Source organism: Leptopilina heterotoma, unplaced genomic scaffold (genome assembly GCF_015476425.1).
Source record: "Leptopilina heterotoma isolate Lh14 unplaced genomic scaffold, ASM1547642v1 Lhet_191, whole genome shotgun sequence".
NCBI classification, from domain to species: domain Eukaryota; kingdom Metazoa; phylum Arthropoda; class Insecta; order Hymenoptera; family Figitidae; genus Leptopilina; species Leptopilina heterotoma.
This window is the reverse complement of record NW_025110910.1, coordinates 28,855-51,285: the sequence shown is the minus strand read 5'-3', so window position 1 is coordinate 51,285 and position 22,431 is coordinate 28,855. Positions and strand designations below refer to the sequence as shown.

At 24.8% G+C, this 22,431-nt stretch overlaps 2 protein-coding genes across 2 annotated transcripts; both read right to left on the bottom strand.

Annotated features, from left to right (window-relative positions):
* Nucleotides 1–633: 633 nt before the first annotated feature.
* LOC122500751 lies at nucleotides 634–4,563 on the bottom strand. The gene is made up of 5 exons (XM_043609838.1): nucleotides 4,560–4,563; nucleotides 4,311–4,458; nucleotides 1,647–2,021; nucleotides 1,294–1,453; nucleotides 634–795 (listed from the first exon to the last, which is right to left on the bottom strand). The coding sequence occupies exons 1-5, from the start codon at nucleotides 4,561–4,563 to the stop codon at nucleotides 634–636; spliced, it is 849 nt and encodes a 282-aa protein (XP_043465773.1).
* LOC122500750 (odorant receptor 85b-like) lies at nucleotides 4,563–7,580 on the bottom strand. Its single transcript, XM_043609837.1, has 4 exons — nucleotides 7,576–7,580; nucleotides 5,541–5,918; nucleotides 5,211–5,415; nucleotides 4,563–4,688 (listed from the first exon to the last, which is right to left on the bottom strand). Exons 1-4 carry the CDS (start codon nucleotides 7,578–7,580, stop codon nucleotides 4,563–4,565), a joined length of 714 nt encoding a protein of 237 aa, XP_043465772.1.
* Between the last annotated feature and the right edge of the window lie 14,851 nt (nucleotides 7,581–22,431).

Here is a 22,431-nt window from a genome sequence, read left to right as displayed (position 1 = left end):
CGCTTAAAAGGGGTGACTTTCTTTCCGCGACTTTATCTTTGGTATGCTATTATCGTCATTAATAATTCTGAAAGCTGCATGGGAATCTCTTTGCGGTTAAAAAGTTACCTCACAATAATATTTCGATCTGTGAATGTTAAAGGAGGCTATTTCATAAAAAGGGAATATTTTTCTTCTAAATCAATAACTAGTAGAGTCTTAAATAGGTCTAGAAGTTACTCATTGTTTTTAAATACAAGATACTTGAAAGTACAATAGATCTTTTAAAATATATGCTATTCAGAAAAAGCAACCTTTATAAAGATTAGTAGATTTTATTATTTTAATCACTCTAAGGTTCAGTTACAGTAAAATTAAAATTAGTTTTTAAATAATATCCAGTTTATGTAAATTTAGAAATTAAAGTTTTGTATTTTGTCTTACAATATTCTGGAAAGCATTATAAGGGTTGTAACCCATCTACCTTATTATGGCATTTCGTCTTTTTACAGCACAAGAACTACAAATTCTAATTAATAAGTATTTTTCAATAAATTATAGGCTGAATAAGCAGACTTCATTATCTAAAAATCAAAATTATTTAAAATATCTTATTACTATTTTTAGAAAATAGAAAGTTTTTACGAAACCTTTTTATACCTTTACGAAAGTTTTTATCGACATTACAACAATTGACGAGCCTGTCAATTTTATAGGCAGAGAAGATCGAATCATTAAAATTAGAAGAACTCGTTTCGATTGTTGTGATAGAGTGATCCAGTTCATCTGTTCAACTGCATCTGCAATCGCCATGCTCTATTTTAAATGAAAATTTGGTACAACAGATTTTTGAAATTTATAGTCCTTAGATGAATTTTTAGGGAGTAGCTGCAAAATCTGTTTTTACCTTTTGTATAAGTTTCTCTCCATAAAAACAATAAAGACAATTTTGTAAAGTCACACATCCCGTCGATGATAACATTAGCCAAAACATTGGATTCTGTAGGCTCAATCTTGACAATTGATAGATCAGAGCACACAAACTAATCATTGACGTGAAAAAATGGACGAAAATCACCACTCCGAACAAATTGTTTAATTGTTCACCTAATCTAAGTAAGTAAATGTTAATGGTAAAATTTAGGAATTAAATGATGTTTGAGAATTTAATTGCAGGTGGTTTTAATTTGGGACATTGTTTGTATCACCTTTTTTATGGAGGAAGATAGCATAAGGAACAGTATTCTTCTTTTCACTGCTCAATAAGGTTACAGTATAAGAAAAATAGAAAGGTGATTTAATTTAGAAATTAACCACTTGTACTATTTCAGGACTGTAGTAGATGAAGGTACTTGATAACTGGCACAGTTCTGGTTTAGACTTACTCATCAAGACAACTATCTCTAGACTGATGAATTCGGCAAGGGTGGCACCTTTTATACCGTTCGATTTTGGTGAATATTGTGGTAAATTTCTTAATAAACAAATTAAATTTGCTCCATTAACATTTATTTGTTTTTAATAATTTTCTTAATGCAAAGGGACCCAAAAGAAGTATTACGGATTTTAGTGGGTCAGGGTTGTTTCACTTTTTTTTATTATAAGCAGTTAGCGCTTGTTAGTTTGTTCTAGTACTAAATTAAATTCAAATGAAGTATTTAACTTACGCGTAAATGTGCATGTGGTGCTTCACGCAATCCTTGACGAACATTGTTTCCTTCAGACAATCCTCATCATTGAACCTGTGTTTCATCAACAAGTTAGGAAGATAATGTAGCCTGTAAAAAATTATTTCCAATTGTGTGCAAATCTGAGGAATGATTGCTAAAGCTAACCCCTCAACAGAAGCTGTTGTGCAAGCAGCCATAATGATGCAAACTGATTGAAACAAATATGTCGAAACAAAAAAACCCTCAGACTCCAGAGAATAAGGATACCATCCAGAAAAAGGAAGTGTTACATTTTTTTTCTTGAGTAATGGAGAAAAAACGGCTACTAATGCCGTTATAAAGAATAACGAAAGTAAAATAAACATAATCAATCTAAAATATTCATTAAAATTAACTAGATTCAGAATTTTTAAAACCATCACAATTCATATCATATAGCAATTATAAAATTATTTCTAAAATTCAAATCAAATTAAAAGTTAATGAAGTTATTATCTACCTGCAGTTTTTCGAACGTTTCTGCAATGTTTCCAATTCATGAAGATCACGTGGTTGGCAAAGTTTGTCTAAAAACATTTCTCTTAGATAAATGATCGTCTTACGTTTCACAATAACATTTATCTTCTTAATAAGAATAGTAAAAACTGCAAGAAAGTTGTACAAACTTTCTGTAAAACTGTCCGTATTTTTTGATACCTTGATGAGGTACATCAAAAGTGTAAATGTAAATAAAATATACAAAGTTATCATAAGAGTAGAATAAGTTTCATATAACCAAATTTTCCACTTTGTGTTCCAACTTTGAGGCCGCCACAGACCAAAGAGGCTGAAAATTGCGATTGAAATTTGACCCGTGTAAAGCTTGACCCCATTTCTAATTATCATTTTTACCACAGTCTAATTTTTGTATATTTATTCAGTTATCTATTTTTGTTCGATTAATAGAGAAAAAATAAATTCGCAAAGGAACTTGACTCAAACATCTTTGTTGTCAGAGAATGAAAATTGATAAAATGCTTCTGTTAATAAGTTCAAAAAGTACATGTCGATTTTTATGATGAAAAAAATGCTAAGAGAATTTTTTTTCTTTAAATCCTCCTTTTTCCTATTGTGATACACTTTGTATCAATAATTCAGAAATTTCGGTTTAAAAAAAAAGTGAAATATGCGACGACATTCTCGTAGGGTACTATTATGATCATCAATAATTCTTAAGTCTGCACCCATGCAGTTATGGAAAAATTGTTCTATAACTATGTTTCGATCCGTGCATTTTAAAAGCAGTACCTAGGTTAAATTCTGTATTGTAAAAAGTTCCTCGGTATAATCAATAATCATGAACAGTAATCCTTGATTTTACACTCATTGTTTTTAGTCTTCAGTATCAAAATTCACTCTTTGAAACACAATACATTAGACGATGAATCATTGAGGATTCATCCAAAGAAGCCCGATATTAGATAAATTGCGTTTGACATATATAATAAATAAAAATGAATAGAGAAATAATTTGGCATTTTACATTACAAAATTTATTTTAGGACAATAACAGAACGAAATACATGAAATTAACGAGACTTGCAAATGTTTTAGCAGAGGTTGTTGTATTAGTACAAGAATTTATTATTAAAACGATACAGACCACTTTATTCATGAAAATCCATTTGTTTAAAATCTTCTCGAAATATTTAAAGATCGTCTTTATAATTTTTCTCGCCACCAGAATTGTTTTCCCCGATTTTAAGTCCTAAAATAATTGTTAATAAACCGGCGTGGCGATATAACAGTTAGCAATTACATTCCTAGTATTATAATTAGAAAGCACTGTTCAGCAAGTTATAAGTAGTATATGCAGACTTTGCGATCTGAAAAAGTTAAAATTTTCATCATGCCATGCAAAAGACGAATTTTGATCATCAAAGAATTAATTTATACAAACTTTGACAAATGTTTTGAACGACATTACAACGATAGACGAACCATGCAACTCTATTGGTCGGGATGCTCGAATCATCATAATTAGAAGATCCTTTCTTCCTCGTTTTGTTAGCATAGTCCATTGCATATTTTGAATCGCAAATGTAACTTCCGTACTCTATGTTAATTTAAAAATATAAAAAATATTATAAGCGAATAATGTAAAAGAATGGGGCTCTAAAATACTACTCGATAAGTGAATCTAGAGAGGACAATCGAGAAAATAATTATTATCAAAATTAAGAAAAGCTTGTAATTAAAATATTTTTTCCAGTGAATATTTGCCCAAAGTGGTGTGCTAGTTTTAGCCTATTTCCGCTAAAACTATAAAAGCTGTCAGAAATATTTACAGGATAAATATTCAAGATGTATGAACAAATTGAACAATCCCACTACCAAAAACGATTATAAATTTAAGTAATATAAATTTTTTATTCGCGACAGATTTCTGGACTGCAGTCGATGAAGATGTTTGATGATTGGCACTGTATTGGTTTAGACTTACTCATCAAGACAACTTTATCTCTGGACTGACGAATTCGGCAAGGGTGGCTCCTGGAAAGATGCTTTGATGTAGAAATTAACTTCTTGTACTGTTTCTGGACTGTTGTCTATAAAAACACTCAATGACTGACAGAGTACTGGTTTAGTTTTACTCATCAAGACAACTATCTCTGGACTCACGAATTCGTCAAGGGTGGCACCTGCAAAGGTGAATTAACTATTTTTGGACTGTAGTCGATGAAGATGTTTGATGATTGGCACTGTATTGGTTTAGACTTACTCATCAAGACAACTATCTCTGGACTGACGAATTCTGCAAGGGTGGCACCTGGAAAGGTGATTTGATGTAGAAATTAACTTCTTGTACTATTTCTGGACTGTAGTCGATGAAGATGTTTGATGATTGGCACTGTAATGGTTTAGACTTACTCATCAAGACAACTTTCTCTTGACTGACGTATTGGGCAAGGGTGGCACCTGGAAAGGTGATTTGATGTAGAAATTATCTTCTTGTGCTATTTCTGGACTGTAGTCGATGAAGATGTTTGATGATTGGCACTGTAATGGTTTAGACTTACTCATCAAGACAACTATCTCTGGACTGACGAATTCGACAAGGGTAGCACCTTTTATACAGTTTCTGGCAAGGGGACAATATGATAACACCATTTACTTTAATTACTTTCGGGATCAATTTTTTATTGATTTAATTTTGGCACATGTGCTTAGTCCCTGTATTAGGCAGGTGGGTGACTCTATCAGAGTGTGGCGAAATACTGATTAGCAGATTTAATTTCTGTTATCTACGTGTCAAATATTTTGACTTAGAATGTAACATAGGATGTGTTTTAAGTAGGTTTTTACTCCTCAGACTTAAAGTAACCTAAATAATTTATTTCATCACTAATTCTAATTTTCCTATTGTCTAATTAATTTTAATCTAATTTTACTCCTTGACGTAAACTTTAAACTGTAGATTGTAATTCATTCAAGTCACTAACAATAAATACAATGGTCATAATATCAAGACTAAGTTCTTTATTTTAAATACAGGCTAAGTGAATATAAACAGTCTCTTACCTTCTGAATAATTTTTTCTCCATAAAAGCAGTAGAGAAATGTTTGCATAATAACACAACTCAGACAAAACAGTATGGACCAAATTATTGAATTAGATATACTTAGGCTGGAAAGCTCGTAAACAACAGCACAAAGACTAATCATGGACGAAAAAAATTGCGTAAAAATCACAAATCCAAATACGTTGTTCAATCGATTGCCTATCCTGAAATAAGTAATAAAAATTGTGAAACGTTCAATCATGTGAAATTTAGAATACCAAGTCTGGCTAATTATGTATTGCAAAGACAAAATTTCTTATAAGGAATTTTTGTACATTATTTTACTTACGTATAAATGTGCATATGATGTTTTATACAATCCGTAATAAGATTCGATTCATGTATCCATAAGTCAGAATGCAATTTGTAATCTTTCAGTAGATGAGGAATCAATTGAAGGCGATGGAAAAGTAACTCAAGTTGAGCACAAGTTTGGAGTATAAAAGTTAAAACCAAACCCTCCACAGAAGCTGATGTAAAAGCAGCCATTACTAGGGCAATGCTTTGAAATCCATAGGTAACACGAAATAAAACATTCGAGTCTAATGCATAAGGAGTCCAAGCCTCAATAGGAAGCGTCACATTTTTTCTCTTCAACAATGCAGAAGAAATTGACACTACTAATGCAGAGACACCAAATAATACAAGAAAAAAAATTCCATTTGTCCTATAAATGTAGATTTGAATCTAATTTCTGGTACAAAAACTTAATAAAATCTTCACCTCACAAAAAATTAATTATTATTAAAAAAAATAATATCTTAGACATACCTACCTACAAATACGCGATATCTTTTGTAAAATTTCAACTTCATAAAAATCTCTTGGTTGACATACTTTATGCAACAGCTTTTCTTGCAAGTCAATAATTACATTACGTTTCAGCAAAATAATAATTTGCTTAATTAAAATTGATAATATCGCGCAAAAATAATATAAATTCAACATAAAACTATCAATATTTTGCCAAATATCTTTGAAATGCATTAACAATGTAAATGTAAATGTTGAACATAAAATAACCATTAGAAAAGTGTAGAGTTGATAAAAAATACTCAACCATTTAGTATTAAATTCTGACGGTTTCCAAAAGCCAAAAAAAGATAAAATTTTCATTGAAACCTGACCAGTATAAAGTTGAACATCATTTTGAAATAACATTTTCAAGTGGAGATAAGATAATTCAAATCATATGCTACAGGTAAAAATTAAAAAAAAGTGGTATAAACTACGAACATCATTCTCTGGAGAATATGATGGAAAAAGAAACATTTTTTCTTTCCGTTTGGTAAAATTTCGTAAATAATTGAAAAAAAGTTCGCTTAAAAAGGGGTGACTTATTTCTTTCTGACGTCTTGCTGTGCTATTACATAGTCATCAATAATTCTGAAAGCTGTATGGGAATCTCGCTTAAAAACTTACCTCACAATAATAATTCGATCTGTGAATGTTAAAGTAGGCTATTTCATAAAAAGTAATAAATGGGAATTTTTCTTCTTCTAAATCAATAACTAGTGGAGACTTCAATAGGTCTTAAAGTTACTCATTGTTTTTAAATAAAAGAAACTTGAACCTATAAGAGATATTCTTTTAAGACATGCTATTTAGAAAAAAGCAAGATTTATATAAAGATTAGCATCAGGATTTTATTACGTGTAATCATTCTAAAGTTTAGCTATAGTAAAATTAACATGAGACTTTTCAATAAATTAAAGGCAGAATAAGACTTCATTATCTAAAAAGAAAAATCATTTAAAATAAATTATTATTTTTAAGTATTAAAAAAATGATGAAAGAAAAAAGAAGCACGAATCATGTTAATAAAAATTTCAAGACAAATTTTATAATCCACTTTTGGAGAAACGTTTAATTCGTTTATTAAGATATTTACCAGTTACCACCAAAATCGAACTGTATAAAAGGTGACACGCTTGCCGAATTTGTCAATACAGAGATAGTTGTCTTGATGAGTAAGTCTAAACCAGTACTGCGCCAGTCCAGCAAAAAGAATTTTTCATTTGTAATTAAAAAACCTTCTTGATTACCGCTTTAATCACCATGAAGAAGAAAATAATCTCCTTAGTAAAGCAGATGCATTAGAAAAATTATTAAAAACAAATCAATCTGATATTTCTGGATTTGACTATTTTTTTCAAAATAATAATGATGGTCGTTACCCGCCATAATTTCAAATTAATGAATTACTACCCTCTAAATTCGACTGTGGCGCTATCCGCCGAGAAAAAGTGTCAAGTGAATTATCCCCGTAGGTATTTATATTACGGTAACTTTTCTGTGACTGGTAAAGTAACATCACAACTTACCACATGCCAGACTGACTCACCCTCTAAAAATTGATCGGAGGACCCTCTTATATACTTTTCTATTTCCCGCTTTTTCAAATTTTTTATCTTACAAATGATTGCCACGGAGACTAGAAATCCTAGGAAACCTGGAAAAGGTATGGAATTTAGAAAAAGGTATAGAAAACCTGAAAATAGTATAGAATTTAAAAAATTTTCTGGAACTTTGCATATTTTTAAAGATTTTCGAGAAAATTATGTTCTAGCTATTGTTTAAGAACAGTAAATAATATTTTTCACTAAGAATTGTTAGTAAACTGAAGATAAATTCGCGAAAAAAAAATTTTTTCATCTTCTGCTGATTATCGGCTGTGGTTAATTTTTATGAATTGGGAATTAAATTAATTTTGATGACTCAGATAATTATTGGAATTGTTCTAGCCATAGTTTAGGACCTAGAGAAATTATTTTGCTAACCATTGTTAATAAACTGAAGATAAATTCGCTCAAAAAATAATTTTTCATCTTCTGCTGATTATCGGCTGTGGTTACTTTTTATGAATTGTGAATTAAATTAATTTTTATGACTCAGATAATTATGGGAATTGTTCTAGCCATAGTTTAGGACCTAGAGAAAATATTTGGAATCAATTGTTAGTAAACTGAAGATAAATTCGCTCAAAAAATAATTTTTCATCTTCTGCTGATTATCGGCTGTGGTTACTTTTTATGAATTGTGAATTAAATTAATTTTGATGACTCAGATAATTATTGGAATTGTTCAAGCCATAGTTTAGTTCCTAGAAAAAATATTTTGACTAAAAATTGTTAATAAACAGAAGATAAATTCGCGAAAAAAATAATTTTTCATCTTCTGCTGATTATCGGCTGTGGTTACTTTGTATGAATTGTGAATTAAATTAATTTTGATAACTCAGACAATTATTGGAATTGTTCTAGCCATAGTTTAGTTCCTAGAAAAAATATTTTGACTAAAAATTGTTAATAAACAGAAGATAAATTCGTTAAAAAAATAATTTTTCATCTTCTGCTGATTATTATCGGCTGTGGTTACTTTTTATGAATTGTGAATTTAATTCATTTTGACGAGTAACTTTTTATGATATACTTTGACGAAACAAAAAAATTAATTAAAAAAAACTAAAAAGAATTGCTAGGATACAAAAATAGAAAATTTTATTAAAAAATTATATAAAAATTTTTGAGATTTAACGAAGAAACAGCTATGAAAATTTGAAGAAAATATTTATTAGCGAATGTGTAAATAAAAATAGAGCGTCACCCCTCTTTTTTCATGGAGACCATAGTAACCCAATTATTTTATACATGGGGGGTGAATGTGACCTATATTTACTTCGGAGACATTAACCTACTTTTTTTTCTTTTATTAAATCAATAACAATTTCTGAATATCGTATATATAAAATTTACAATATTAACGAAACTTTTTTCATACTTTGCAAGGTGTTATTTTCAAATTAGACGCATTTCAAGATCACATTTATGGTGGATTCAAAATAAACATATATTTTAGAAATAAAGATACGATAAATATAAGTATTCCTATAAGCGACCTTGAACTCTTTTCAACCAATCCTAAGTATAGACAGTCGTCGTGTATATATAGGAACACGAGACAGTTGAAAATTTTTGGAAATTTCAAGGACAATTGTTTTTATGTATTCTTCTGCATTTTATGTATACATATAGGTCAAGGTATCGTAACTTTAAACAAAATGGATTTTAATTTTTATTATTTTTTTTATATTTTTAAATTTTTTAAATTCCTTTTCTTTTTATTAATGAAATTTGTTAGAAGTCATCAAAAAAGGAAACGAAAGCTTTAAATTTTAATTAATTTGAAGTATTTTTTTTTAAAATTAAAGTCGCAGTCGAAACTTCAACCCCCATTTCTTTCTACAAATTCCATTTAAATAATTTAAAACTTTCAGAAAATTTTACTATTTTATTGAACAACAATTTACCAAAGTTTCAAGTCAATCAAAAAATGACTAATTTTTAAATATAACGAATTTCTAAAAACAATGACTCATGTCCGAAGCAATAACAAGAAGTTGTATTTCTAGAATATTTTAATAAAATCTTTGACAAAAATAAATTTAATTTAATAAAGTTAAGGAAATAAATTTAAATAATTTAGTTTAAAAAAAATAAATTTAAACTATTTAGTTTAAAAAAAATAAATTTAAATTATTAATAAAAATAAATTCCAACGACATAGTTTATAAAAATTTAATTTGGAAAATAAAATTTTTGAACGATGTTTAACATTTAAAAAATTATTTTTTTAATTTAACAGTTTTTAAAACAAAAACGACTACATATTGTCAAAATTAGTTTTTATTATTATTATTTTTATTATATAAATGAAAATTTCGTTAAAATATACTAAAAAATTCCCGCTCAAAATCAACGAATAAAAAAATTTCGTTTATAAAAATTTATAAAAGGAACCAAATTTTTTTTTTTATTTTGACTATTAAAATTTGTTTACATTATAAAAAAGAGAGCTTTAATGTCGGGGTCGAAACAGTAAGCGAAAAGCGTCTGCGCGTCTTGCCACAAAGCTAAGTATAGCGAATTCCCCGGGTATCGAGCTACCACATTTCTCCCATATATTTCACGACAACCATTCGCGCGTTTTAGTCAAAGGTAATTCACAAATAAAAATTATATATTAAAATTTAATTAAAAAGAAACGTCAATTTTTAATTTTTACTCTAGAAACATAATTCTATTTCATTGTAAAATTATAGTCTCAAATTGCACTCCAAAGCCATCATAGCATCGCATGTGTCTATAGAATTTGATATAATTAAAAAAAAAATGTTGGCATAAAATATTTTGTTTTTTAGGGAAAAAGTGTACAGGTGAAAGTGAACCGTATTTGTTATTTTTAAAGAAATTTTTTATATAAACAAAAATTGAAATTGTCACTTCAGTGTTTAAAGCACGTGTTATAATAAACGACAGTTCTGTATACATACAGACTTATGTATAGTATATATATATATATATATTCATATATATCCTCGTTAATTCAATATTTTTTTGTATTTGCAGTAGAAAAAACAGGTAAAATTTTCCTTTCATTAATTTATCGATCTATTAAAGATTTTTATAATTTTCATTTTTATGAGCTGAGAGTAAAATTTGTTCTACTATTTGGTCTTTTTGTATGATTTTTGACAAGATGGGAAATTTTTTTTTAACTGATGCAACTTATGAAAAATTAATTTTATTAACATAAAATAGAATAAAGATTTTTTTAACATAAAATAAAAAGCATTTTGCTTATTTTTTTCATAATCTGTCAGTGCTTCAATGTCGAGAACAAAGAAAAGAGTTAAAATATAGTTTTAAAAATATAATTATTAAAAATTAGTATTTTCAAGTAAGAGGGATATAAATATAAATTTTAATCCCTAGAAAGAATTCAGTACGTGTCCCTAGAAAGCTAGAAAGTAGGCGTAGTTTGAAAATTTTGCACTTAAAGATACCTTCATTATTAAAAAAAAAAAAAATTTAGAAAACAATAAAAATAAGGATACAAATAAAATAAGATCTAATCGTTTGTTTTCAATACATCCATAGACTCTTTATTTTAACCTCTACAGAAAGATTTCCAAAAGTCAAATTTATTTATTATTTTATTAAATTTAAAATTGAAAATAAAAAAAAATTATTTAACAGAAAAAGTTTCATTTCGAATTATAATTTATAATAATTTATTTTCATTTGATTGAATTATATACACTGAAAAAAAAAACTAGTAGATTTGACTACTTTTTAACTACTCTACGTAATTCAATAGGTCCTCAACTGAATTCAAATAGTTGTACTAACTGTCATAAAAGCAGTTAAGACAACTAAGAATGTAGTTGGTTGAATGTGATTTAGTAGTTTATTTGACTAACTTTAAAGTAATTATAACAACTAAGATTTTGGTAGTAGATTTTACTACTTAAAGTAATTCGATAGGCTTTAACGACATTTTTGTTGTAGAATTAACTATTATTTTGTTTTTAAATCTACTACTTTAAGTAGTAGGTTTTACTACCTAAAGTAATTCGATAGGCTTTAACGACATTTTTGTTGTAGAATTAACTATTATTTTGTTTTTAAATCTACTACTTTAAGTAGTAGGTTTTACTACCTAAAGTAATTCGATAGGCTTTAACGACATTTCTGTTGTAGAATTAACTATTAAAAGTAGTTAATGATCTGTTTTATAAAGTAAAAATTAACATCTTTTTGTTTTTGTCAGCAACTACTTAAAAGTAGTAGAATTATTTATTATTATTTATTAATTATTATTATTACTGAAATTCATTTTTCATCTCCTCTAGCATTCCTATTGGTCACATATACTTTATAATTTTCAACACTTATGTACATAATGGAGAAAAATCCTCAAACGCCGGGGATTGAACGCACGACCCTAACATTCGCAAACCGATAACCTAACCACCTAACCACGCTCGCACGCTACGATGGTCTGCATGAAACCTGATGACATTCTTGACATAGATCAACCGACAACTGTAGTTCATTTTACAATGTAATGTAGTAGTATTTACTACTTTTACTAGTTCTTTTTATCTTCTTTAAATTCTTATTTCTGAACTTTGCTTTATTTAAAAATGCTGTTCAATCCTTTCTAATTACTTTAAGTAGTACAATCTACTACTCAATGTAGTAAAACTTAAGTTCAAAAAGTTAAAATTATCTATTATTTTCTCACCAAAACTACTGCATTGTGTAGTAGATTTTGCTACTTAGAGTGGTTCGATAGGCTTCAACAATATTATTCATTTATTTTTATTACTCTAATGTTGAAGTCAAATCAACTACTATAACTACATAAAAGTTGTAAAGTCTATTACACGAAAAAGGTTTGACTAATAAAAAAATTAGTTCCCTCTACTACTTCACGATAGTCAGTTGTGCAAGTCACGTGTTGTTTCAAATTCAACCGTATAAATTCTTTAATTCAACAATTTGGTGTTAACTATATTAAAGTAGTAAAATTTACTAGTTAAGAAAGTGTTACGTTACTTACAAAAGTAGTCCCTTTTACTACTTTCTATTTATTACTATAAAATTGTTAAATTTACTACTTATGAAATGTTGAGTAAACTATTATCTTAGTTGTTCTTACTTCAGCACTGTAGTCAATTCTACAACTTACCTGTTGTTAAAATTTAACTACATATATTAGTAGAATCAACTACTATTTATCAACTACATAAAAATAGTTAAATTAACTACGCAAACCGGGTTAGACTAACTAAAAAAGTAGTTGTTTTTACTACTTTTCACTTAACTACCCAAAGGTAGTTGAATTTGTCAGCCTAATTTTTTTCAGTGTATAATTGATATTTAAATTTTAAAAACTGCCGAATGCCGAGAAACTTAAAATGATATTTAAGTTTTAAAAAATGCCGAACATAAAAATAACTAAATTTTTTTATTACGAATTTCAATCAATAGGAAATTTATCGGAAAAGAAAATCAAAGTTTTTATTGCACGCAATTAATATTTACAAGAATTTTGTATTTTTTAGAATTCATAAAATGCGGCATTATTTAAAATAACTTAAATTTGGCAGAATTCTTATTTAATAAAATTTACATTATTTGACATGGAATATTCATTGAATCAAATTCTTCATTTTGTCCGAATTCTTCTTCATTTGTTCGAAATTCTTAAAAGACCGAATTATTATTTGACCGAATTTTTTCAAATGGCCAAACCATCAACTGTTATGGAAATATTTCCGCGCGAATTTTGAATTTAACCAATCACAATTTTCTATAATAATTAATAATATAATAATATAATATAATAATAATATATTAAATTAATTTGTGGATATTGTTCTTGCTCACAAGTGGTATTTATAAGAATTTTAATATTATATATAATAAAAAATATATATAAAAATAAAATTGTATTATTATTATTATTATTATTGTATTATAATAATAATATTAAAAATCTATTTAGAAATTATTGAATTAGGGTTGCCTTGTGATGAGATGAAGTTGACACATAATTATCTCGGTCTCGTGTATACGTCTTTCAAAGCAAGTATACCGTCTTGATATCGTATCGTACAACCGTAAGGAAACAAGATCAATACAATCTCACGTGTTTTTTTATTATAGAGAACATATAGCACGTTTCTTCTATATATATTATATATAAATCTACACTCACACTGAGAAAAAATTATATTTTGAACCAATAACACTTTTACCAAACACATAATAAAATTAATTGGATATTTGTGTTTTGATACATTATATTTCACCTAAAACTCATTCGGGTCTATTTTTAGAAATTTTTTTTTAATATTCCGAAAAAAATGATTCGAGACGTATATTAGTCATTTTATTTTTTTAAGAATTTTCCCAACCTTAAAATTTTAATTTCAAGAAAAGTTTAAAAAAAAATTTTTTTTAAATATTAACAATACACATAGAGAAAATTTTTATTTAAACCAAATATAGAATTTATTTGAGTTAAATAAAAGTATATTAGAATTTAATAAATTATTTGTATTTTGAAAATTTCTATCAAATATTTTCACAGAAGTAGAAAAATAATTTATTTTTAAAAATTTCCTTCAATGTCATTAGGGGAGTCAGTCACGTTAGAAAAAACGAGCCCTGGTTTCGATTTTTTTTTGAAGGTCAAATGGGGTCTTTTATCCTACAACTTTTAAGATTGTATCATAAGTGACATTTTGAAGAATAGTTCGTAAATATTTTACTAATAAATAAGTAATTTGATAAATAAGTAAATTCGTGAAAAAAAATAATTATTAATAATAAACCAATTACACTAATTATTGTGTCGAAAATGACATTTCTATGACTTGTAATTATTATTTTATTTTTAATGAAAAATTTAGGAAATATTCTTCAAGTATCTTCAAGTATCACTTTATGTAATGTAAAAGTTTTAGAATAAACAACCCCTTTTGTCCTAAGAAAATGCTAATTTTGTTTTTCAAAGTTAAAAATTATTTAATTCTATTTTAATTTTTAACCCTAAATTTGTCGAATTGAATAAATTTTTATACATAATTCTTCGATAAATTATTTTCCAATAACTTCATACCATAGAATTTTTGAAAAATTTCATATTAAACCCCGATTGATATAAAATTTTTAAAAATTTCATATTATAACCCGGATTGATATAAAATTTTTAAAAATTTCATATTAATCCCCGATTGATATAAAATTTTTAAATTCTAAATTTGGTAAACAGTATAAAAATAAACCCATATACAAAAATTACATTTTCGTTCACTTTCATTTTCAATATAATTATAAGAAAATTAATAGGTCTTTTTGCAAAAGTATAAGATGAGCCACTTTTTTTAAAAGATATATCAACGTGAGGTCATTCGGTAAACATGTACATATAGAGTTTGAAGTTGTAAATGTTTGCAATTATATAGCGATAGTAAATTCCTACTCTTTATATACCTTTCTTTAGTATATAAATACATATGTGTGCCTTACATTTAACGATACTGAAAAAAAATAGATAGTGTCTTCATTATCCTGTTTTAAAAACCTGCACAGGTGATGACTGTACGATAATAAAGACATTTTTTTTGCATATATATGAAAATAACGCAATTTATTAACGCATTGCGTGCATAATATTAACTGTGACAAAAAAAATATTATTGTATGATGCATTACATTATTTTTAAAAAAAGAATAAATAAAAACTTTTTGTTTTCTTCAAAGAAACATTTTTTTGGGATTGTTCAGTTTTTTCCGATCCTTTTCTTTTCATTCTTTTTGTATATATAAATTTTATTCTTGAAAAAATTAATTAATTTTCAACTAATGAAGCTAAAACTGATCCAGTTAACTTTTTAATTTTATTTTCATACAATAAATTTAATTTTGGAAATTAAAATTTGGAAAATTCAATTTCCAAAATTAAGTGGGTGCTTCAGTTTCATTTTCTAATAAAATCTTTAGGTATTTTTTTAATGGTTTTAATAAAATTTGTATCTCATTTACATAGGTTATGTTTTATTAAAATACTAAAAAATACTTGACACACACTGAAGAAAGATACCTAAGAAGCAAACAATTTTAGGTTATGTTCGTAGTTTTTAAATTAAAAAAAACAAAAAGGGGATCAAGTCGTAAAATAATTACAAGTCTTCATATTTAATAAATTAATTAATAAAAATAAATTAATAATAAATAAAATAAATTTATATAAATTAATAAATAATTAATAAAAACTGATTTTGGTTTTAAATTAAATACAGAAATTTTAAAAAATTAACGCAAACATAACCTTAAAATTATTTGCTGCTAAGGTAGCTTTTTTTAAAGCCTGACTCATTTGCATTCAAAATTTCAAAAAAATATATTTTTCAATAAAAAAATACAATAATTATAACTTTTTATACAGTTTTCTAAAAAGAATCACTTAGCGTACGCTAATTTGACCAATTAGAAAATAACGCTGACTTCCGCACTTCCGTTTGTCTCTACTTTGTGGTATTTTTTCTATTTTTAATACTTTTTCCCTATCATTAATTTTTTTTTAAATTTAATAGTTTATAAACATTTCAATTTTCTTAAAATTCTTATAAAATGTGGACCTATGGACGCTAACAAGAATTGTTACAATGATTACTATAATATTAATAATAATAATAATAATTTTTTTTTTTAACATTTAAATTAATTTATTTTACATTCGTACTTAATTGTGATTTAATTAAAAAACAAATTACATAAATTTAATGCTTGTTATACATATATTAAAAAATAATTTTTACTGATTCATTTATTTTTACTTATAAGAATTCAAGGGCAAAAATTTACAAACAATATGACAACTCTATTAACAGCTAATTTTAACACATTCACCATTGTTTGTTACAAATAACTAATACAATTGATATACACAATTTTATTCGATTGCTTCAGTATACACGGAAAGTCTTAATTTAAATTTTTAAATTAATCATTTTTGACAAATTATTAAAATATCGATTCAATGACTTCTTTGATTTAATAGAAAGTAAAAAACCGTACAAAGAAAATATTTCCCTACACTTATGTATTCTAAAGTATAAATAAATTAATTTAATTATTTCTAAATTCCAAAAAGTCAAAAATTGTAAATTTACCATTTTTTTAAAATTTTAACGTTGACAAAAATATTTGAACATTTCTTTTGTGTTGCGTTTCTCAAATTAAAGAAAAAAATTTTTTTTTTCTAATTTTAACGCAATGAATATATATAAAAATATATAAATAAATTGCAACCATTATCCATTATAAAGATTTCTAAAGAATCACTTATTTACATCTAATTAGTACCTTTAATTCATTCACTAGGATGCTGATTGTATTTGTCCATAGTTAACACATACTGCATTATTATAGTATTAAAATTTCCATATTTATTGAAATTCAAATTGCTATTTAAAAACAGTTATAACTTTAAAAAAAAATTGTGCAGAGTTTAAGTAATCTGTCAAAATGCATTTATTATACATACATAGGATTAAGAAAAACGCATCTTGTGAATTATCACAAAGTGTCTAAAATAAAAAATTGTATCCCGCGACTATTGCAAATCTTGCACAATATTTCATTTTTTTCATAGTTTTGTTAAAAAATAGAAGTAAATAGATATTTCAAAAAAGATTTCATTTTTCGTTAAAAAAAAAAAAAATTTCTTATTTTTGTGGATATTATTTTCTTTAGTTTTTGAAAAGTTGAATTGGACAAAAAAAACTTTTTCCTCTGAGTTATAAGCGAGCATTTCACTTGCAAACTTTGGTTTTGTTTTTAGAATAAAATTGCGTTATTTGTTAAAATTTTATGAATTTCTTATTTTTCAGTTTAATTAATATGTAGGTGGTCAACAAGATTTAAGGAAAAATATGTCTTTAATCACTATTTCTCGTCACCAGAAATGGAAATAAGAGATACAAATTCAACAAGGATTTCAGGACCCGAGGTGTGTATGTAAATATTTTATAAAAATTAATTTTTATACTAAAGTAAGAGAAAAAAAATTTGCACCTAGTTAAAATCAATAAAATAAACATCACGTCAATAAATTAACAAAATACAATAAAAATATAAAATATTTAAATTTACAAATCATTGATCATTTAAGAGTCATAAATTTTTCAAATTATACATAAACGCCACCAGAAGTACAGAAAAGATCTTGAAAAGATATTACACAGGCGCATTAGTCTAAGGAAACCTTATAAATTTTACTAAGCTCTTGGTGCCGTAAAGATAGAATTAACGAGAAGTTTTCCTTTTTTTAAATTCAAGCTTTAAAGTAAAAAAAAAATTAATTAATCTATATTTATGTTTGAAATAGATATAAAATTCAAAAATAAACTTTTAAAATTTACTTAAAACGTTATTTAAATTACAACTAATTTTCTTCAGTTACTGAAGAAAGTTTTTCTTTAAAAAATTTTTTTAAATTAAATTAAAAAAAAATTTCTTTTTAATTTCTTGAAATTAAATTAATATTTTTTAATTCATTTAAATTTACAGATGACCCAATGTATTGATGGACAAATGTCAAATGTTTTTCTTTAAGAAAAAATTTTTTTAAAACATTTAAAAAAAAATTTTTTTTTAAATTTTTTGAAATTAAATTAATATTTTTTAATTCATTTAAATTTACAGATGACCCAATGTATTGACGGACAAATGGCGAAACCTATCAATACACCTCAAAATTCCGATGAGCAGGAGCAATTCTGGTCATCAAAATCAGAAGACAGTGAACAGAGGGAAAACAGAAAAAATCGAAGAAAAGAATGTGTTATACAAGGCCAGAGGGCATGTGCAAGAATAGGTCATTGCTTAGTACGAGCTTTGGCCTGTGTTTTTGATTAAATAATAATTTATAATATTAAATATTTAAAAAAAAAATTTTCCCAAAAACAAAAAGTGAATGGTTGTTCGTCGAATGAATTTATGGGAGAAAATGTATACTTTCTGTAACAAAAGAACCTTTTCACCTTTCGTTGTAAATACTTCATTTTAACCAAAAGGCATAATATGAAAAATTGCAAAAATTAATTTTTAATTTTTTGATATTTTTTAATTTTTTTAATTACATCAATGATATATTTTTCTTCGATTCGGAATTCTATTTTTATTGCTAATTTGTTATTATCACTGATATATTTTACCATTGTATTGTTATTGTTGTAATTGTTGTTAATGTTGATGAAAAAATGCGTAACATTTATATTATGTATGTGAGAAAAAAAATACTACTACTACTACTACTACTACCACCATTATAAATATGCGACAATTTTTGTGTTATAATTTATGTAATATGTTATCTTAGTGTTATTTCTCATTGTTAATATTATTGAAAATAGTAAATGCAAACTACTGGCAAACTGATATTAGTATATTATGTATCTTTATAGTTTTTTATCCATATATTTAAACAAAAGTGTAATATTTATATATATGAATAAGATATATGTATAATAATCAGTGTCAATAGTTTTTTGTTATACAGTTAGCATCATTTTATGTACTTGTTTTAAAAAAAAATATCTACGATTTTTAATTTCTACTAATTAGAATATATTTATTGAAAATATTATTGTTTGTCAAAAAAAATGTCACACAACAACAACAAAAATTGTGAAATTTAATAAAATTTAAAAACCACTTATTAAATTGTTCATTTTTTGGAGTTTGGACACGACGAACCATGGGAAGAAAAAAAGCAATTATTTAAATAATTGCAGAAATTCAATTTTTTAAATAATTGAAAAAATTCAATTATTTAAATAATAACAAAAATTCAATTATTTAAATAATTGCAAAAATTCAATTATTTGAATAATTGCAAAATTTCAATTATTTTCAAAAGTAAAAAAATTCTTTGCAAAAATTCAATAATGGTAAATAATCTTAAAAAAATCTCGTCAAAATTTCAATTATCTTTATAAATAATAAAATTCTTCTCCAAAATTCAATTATTTTCAAAAATTTTAATAAAATTCTTCCCAAAAATTCAATTATTATACAACTTTAATAAAATTTCATAAAAGAATTCAATTTTAATAAATCCTTCGAAAAAATTCAATTATTTTTATAAGTATAGTAAAATTCATAGTAAGAATTAAATTATATTTCATAAATAATAAAATCTTTTTATAAATTCAATTATTTTCAATATACAATTATTAAAAAAATTCAATTGTATTCAATAAATTAAAGAAATTTTTCGAAAGAATAACATTATTTTATAAAATTTTTTATAAAATTCAAGAATTCAATTAGGTATTTAAAAAAAAAATTAATAAAATTCTTCGTAAGAATTCAATTATTTTTGAAAATTTTAATAAAATTCGTTACAAGAATTGAATTATTTTAAAATTTTTTTTCTAAAATTCTTTGTATCAATTCAATTATTTTAAAAAAATTTGATAATTTTCGTGTGAAAATTTCAATTATTTTCAAAAATTTTTCTCAATTTAATGATTTTCAATATCTACTATTTAAATAAAAATTTCCAAAAGAATTCAATTTTTAAAAAAATTTTAATAAAATTTTGCACAAACATTTAATTATTTTCAAAAAATAATCAAAATTTCACAAGGAATACAATTATTTACTAATTATTTATAAATTTCTTCGCAATAATTTCATTATTTTCATAAATAATACAATTTTCTACAAAGATTCAATTATTTTCGTAAATATTAAAATTCTTTTTAGAAATTCAATTATTTTCATAAATAATAAAATTCATAGCAGATTTTCAATTATTTGTAATACAATTTTAATCAAATAAGAAAAATGTAATTATTCTTAAAAATTTTATTAAAATTCGTCAAAAGAATTTAATTATTTAAAAATTTTTTGATAAAATTTATTCTTTATGAGAATTAAATTTTAAAAAACATGCAATTATTCAAAATTTTGTTTTTTTTTATTTAAATAATTCAATTCTAGTAGAATTTTCAAATAAAAATTGTTTTAAAAATTTATTTCAGTTAAAATGTTAGATTACAATAATTAAATATTAAAGGCATCAGAATTTTTAGAAAATAATTTAATTTTTAAATGGTTTGAAATTAAAATTTTTGGAAATCTGAATTTTTCATATTTTTAACTAACAATTCTGTGGAATTAATTTTTTCTTTATTCTCTAATATGAGGCATTCCATGTCAAGTGATCCAGGTGTCTTACGGTGTAATGCTTATTTCGATAATTTTTTACTCTTAAACTATTAAACATAAAAATTTGGCAAGGTACATTTTGGAAAGGTTTTTTCATGCTCTTTCGATTGAAAATAAGCATTTAAAAAAAAAAAAATTTTTTGACCCAAAAAAATCAAAATTAAAAATAAATTTTAAAAACATAAACAAGAATGTTTAAACATTCTTGTCCCACTTTTTCATTTATATGTCCTTTTAGGAAAAAACCTCAGCTTTCGTTTAAAAAAAAAAAAAAAAAAAAAAATGGGACCTTTTTTCCAAAAAATTAAAATTTATTTTTAATTTTGATTTTTTTGGGTCAAAAAATTTTTTTTTTTTTAAATGCTTATTTTCAATCGAAAGAGCATGAAAAAACCTTTCCAAAATGTACCTTGCCAAATTTTTATGTTTAATAGTTTAAGAGTAAAAAATTATCGAAATAAGCATTGTACTGAAAAACCCAAAAATTTAACCCCCTCCCCCTCGGAAAATATTGGACTAGGTAAAAAAATATTTTCACGAAAAATTACTATCTATTAGTACTACAAAAGCCCCAAGTTTTGCTACGATTGGAGAAAAATTTTTCTCCACCCGGATCACTTGACATGGAATGCCTCATATATATTTAATTGAAGACTTTACGAATAATTGAAATTTTTGTAAAATTGAATTGTAAACAAATGAATTTGAAAATTCTCAAAGAACTTTTTTTTAAAATTCTTAAAAAATAATGAATTTATGGAAGATTTTTAGTTGAAAACAGGAAAAACAATTTAAGTTTAATAAAAATTATTGCAGAAATTAAATTATTTTCAATTTGAAAATAATTAAATATTGTAATCAAATTAAATATTGTTAAAAAAAATAAAATTCTTTTTAGGGATTCAATTATTTTTACAAATAGTAATAAAACTCATCGCAGAACTTCAATTATTTTTAATACAATTTTAATCCAAATCCTTCGTAAAATTCTTGAAAATGTTATTAAAATTCGTCAAAAAATTTCAATTGTTTAAAAATTTGTTCATAAAAAATTCTTTATGGGAATTGAATTTTAAGACATTCAATTATTTAATAAATTATTCTTTTGCATTTTATTTGTATTTAAATAATTGAATTCTAGTAGAATTTTTTAATAAAAATTGATTTTCATTTCATAAAAATGAATTTCAGTTAAAATTTTCGATAATAATTGAATATTAAAAGCAACATAGCGTGAATTTTTAGAAATATTTGAATTTTGAAATTAATTTCTTTTTGAAAAAGTTTAATTTGAAATTTTTTTAAATAAAAAAATTTAATTTTATATATAAAGGAAATAATAATATAATAATTTTTTTAATTTTTTAAAAATTTTTTATATTATTTTAAATTTTTATTTTTTAATATTTACTTGATTAAAGAATATTTACAAATAATTGAAATTTCGGAATCGGAAAATTGAATATTGAAAATAAATAAATTTGAAAATTGTCAAAGAACTTTTTCGAAAATATTTTGAACTGGCGTTACAACTTTCTATAGCATGCCACATAAAATGCTACAGTTCCCTTCAAAGTATACTCT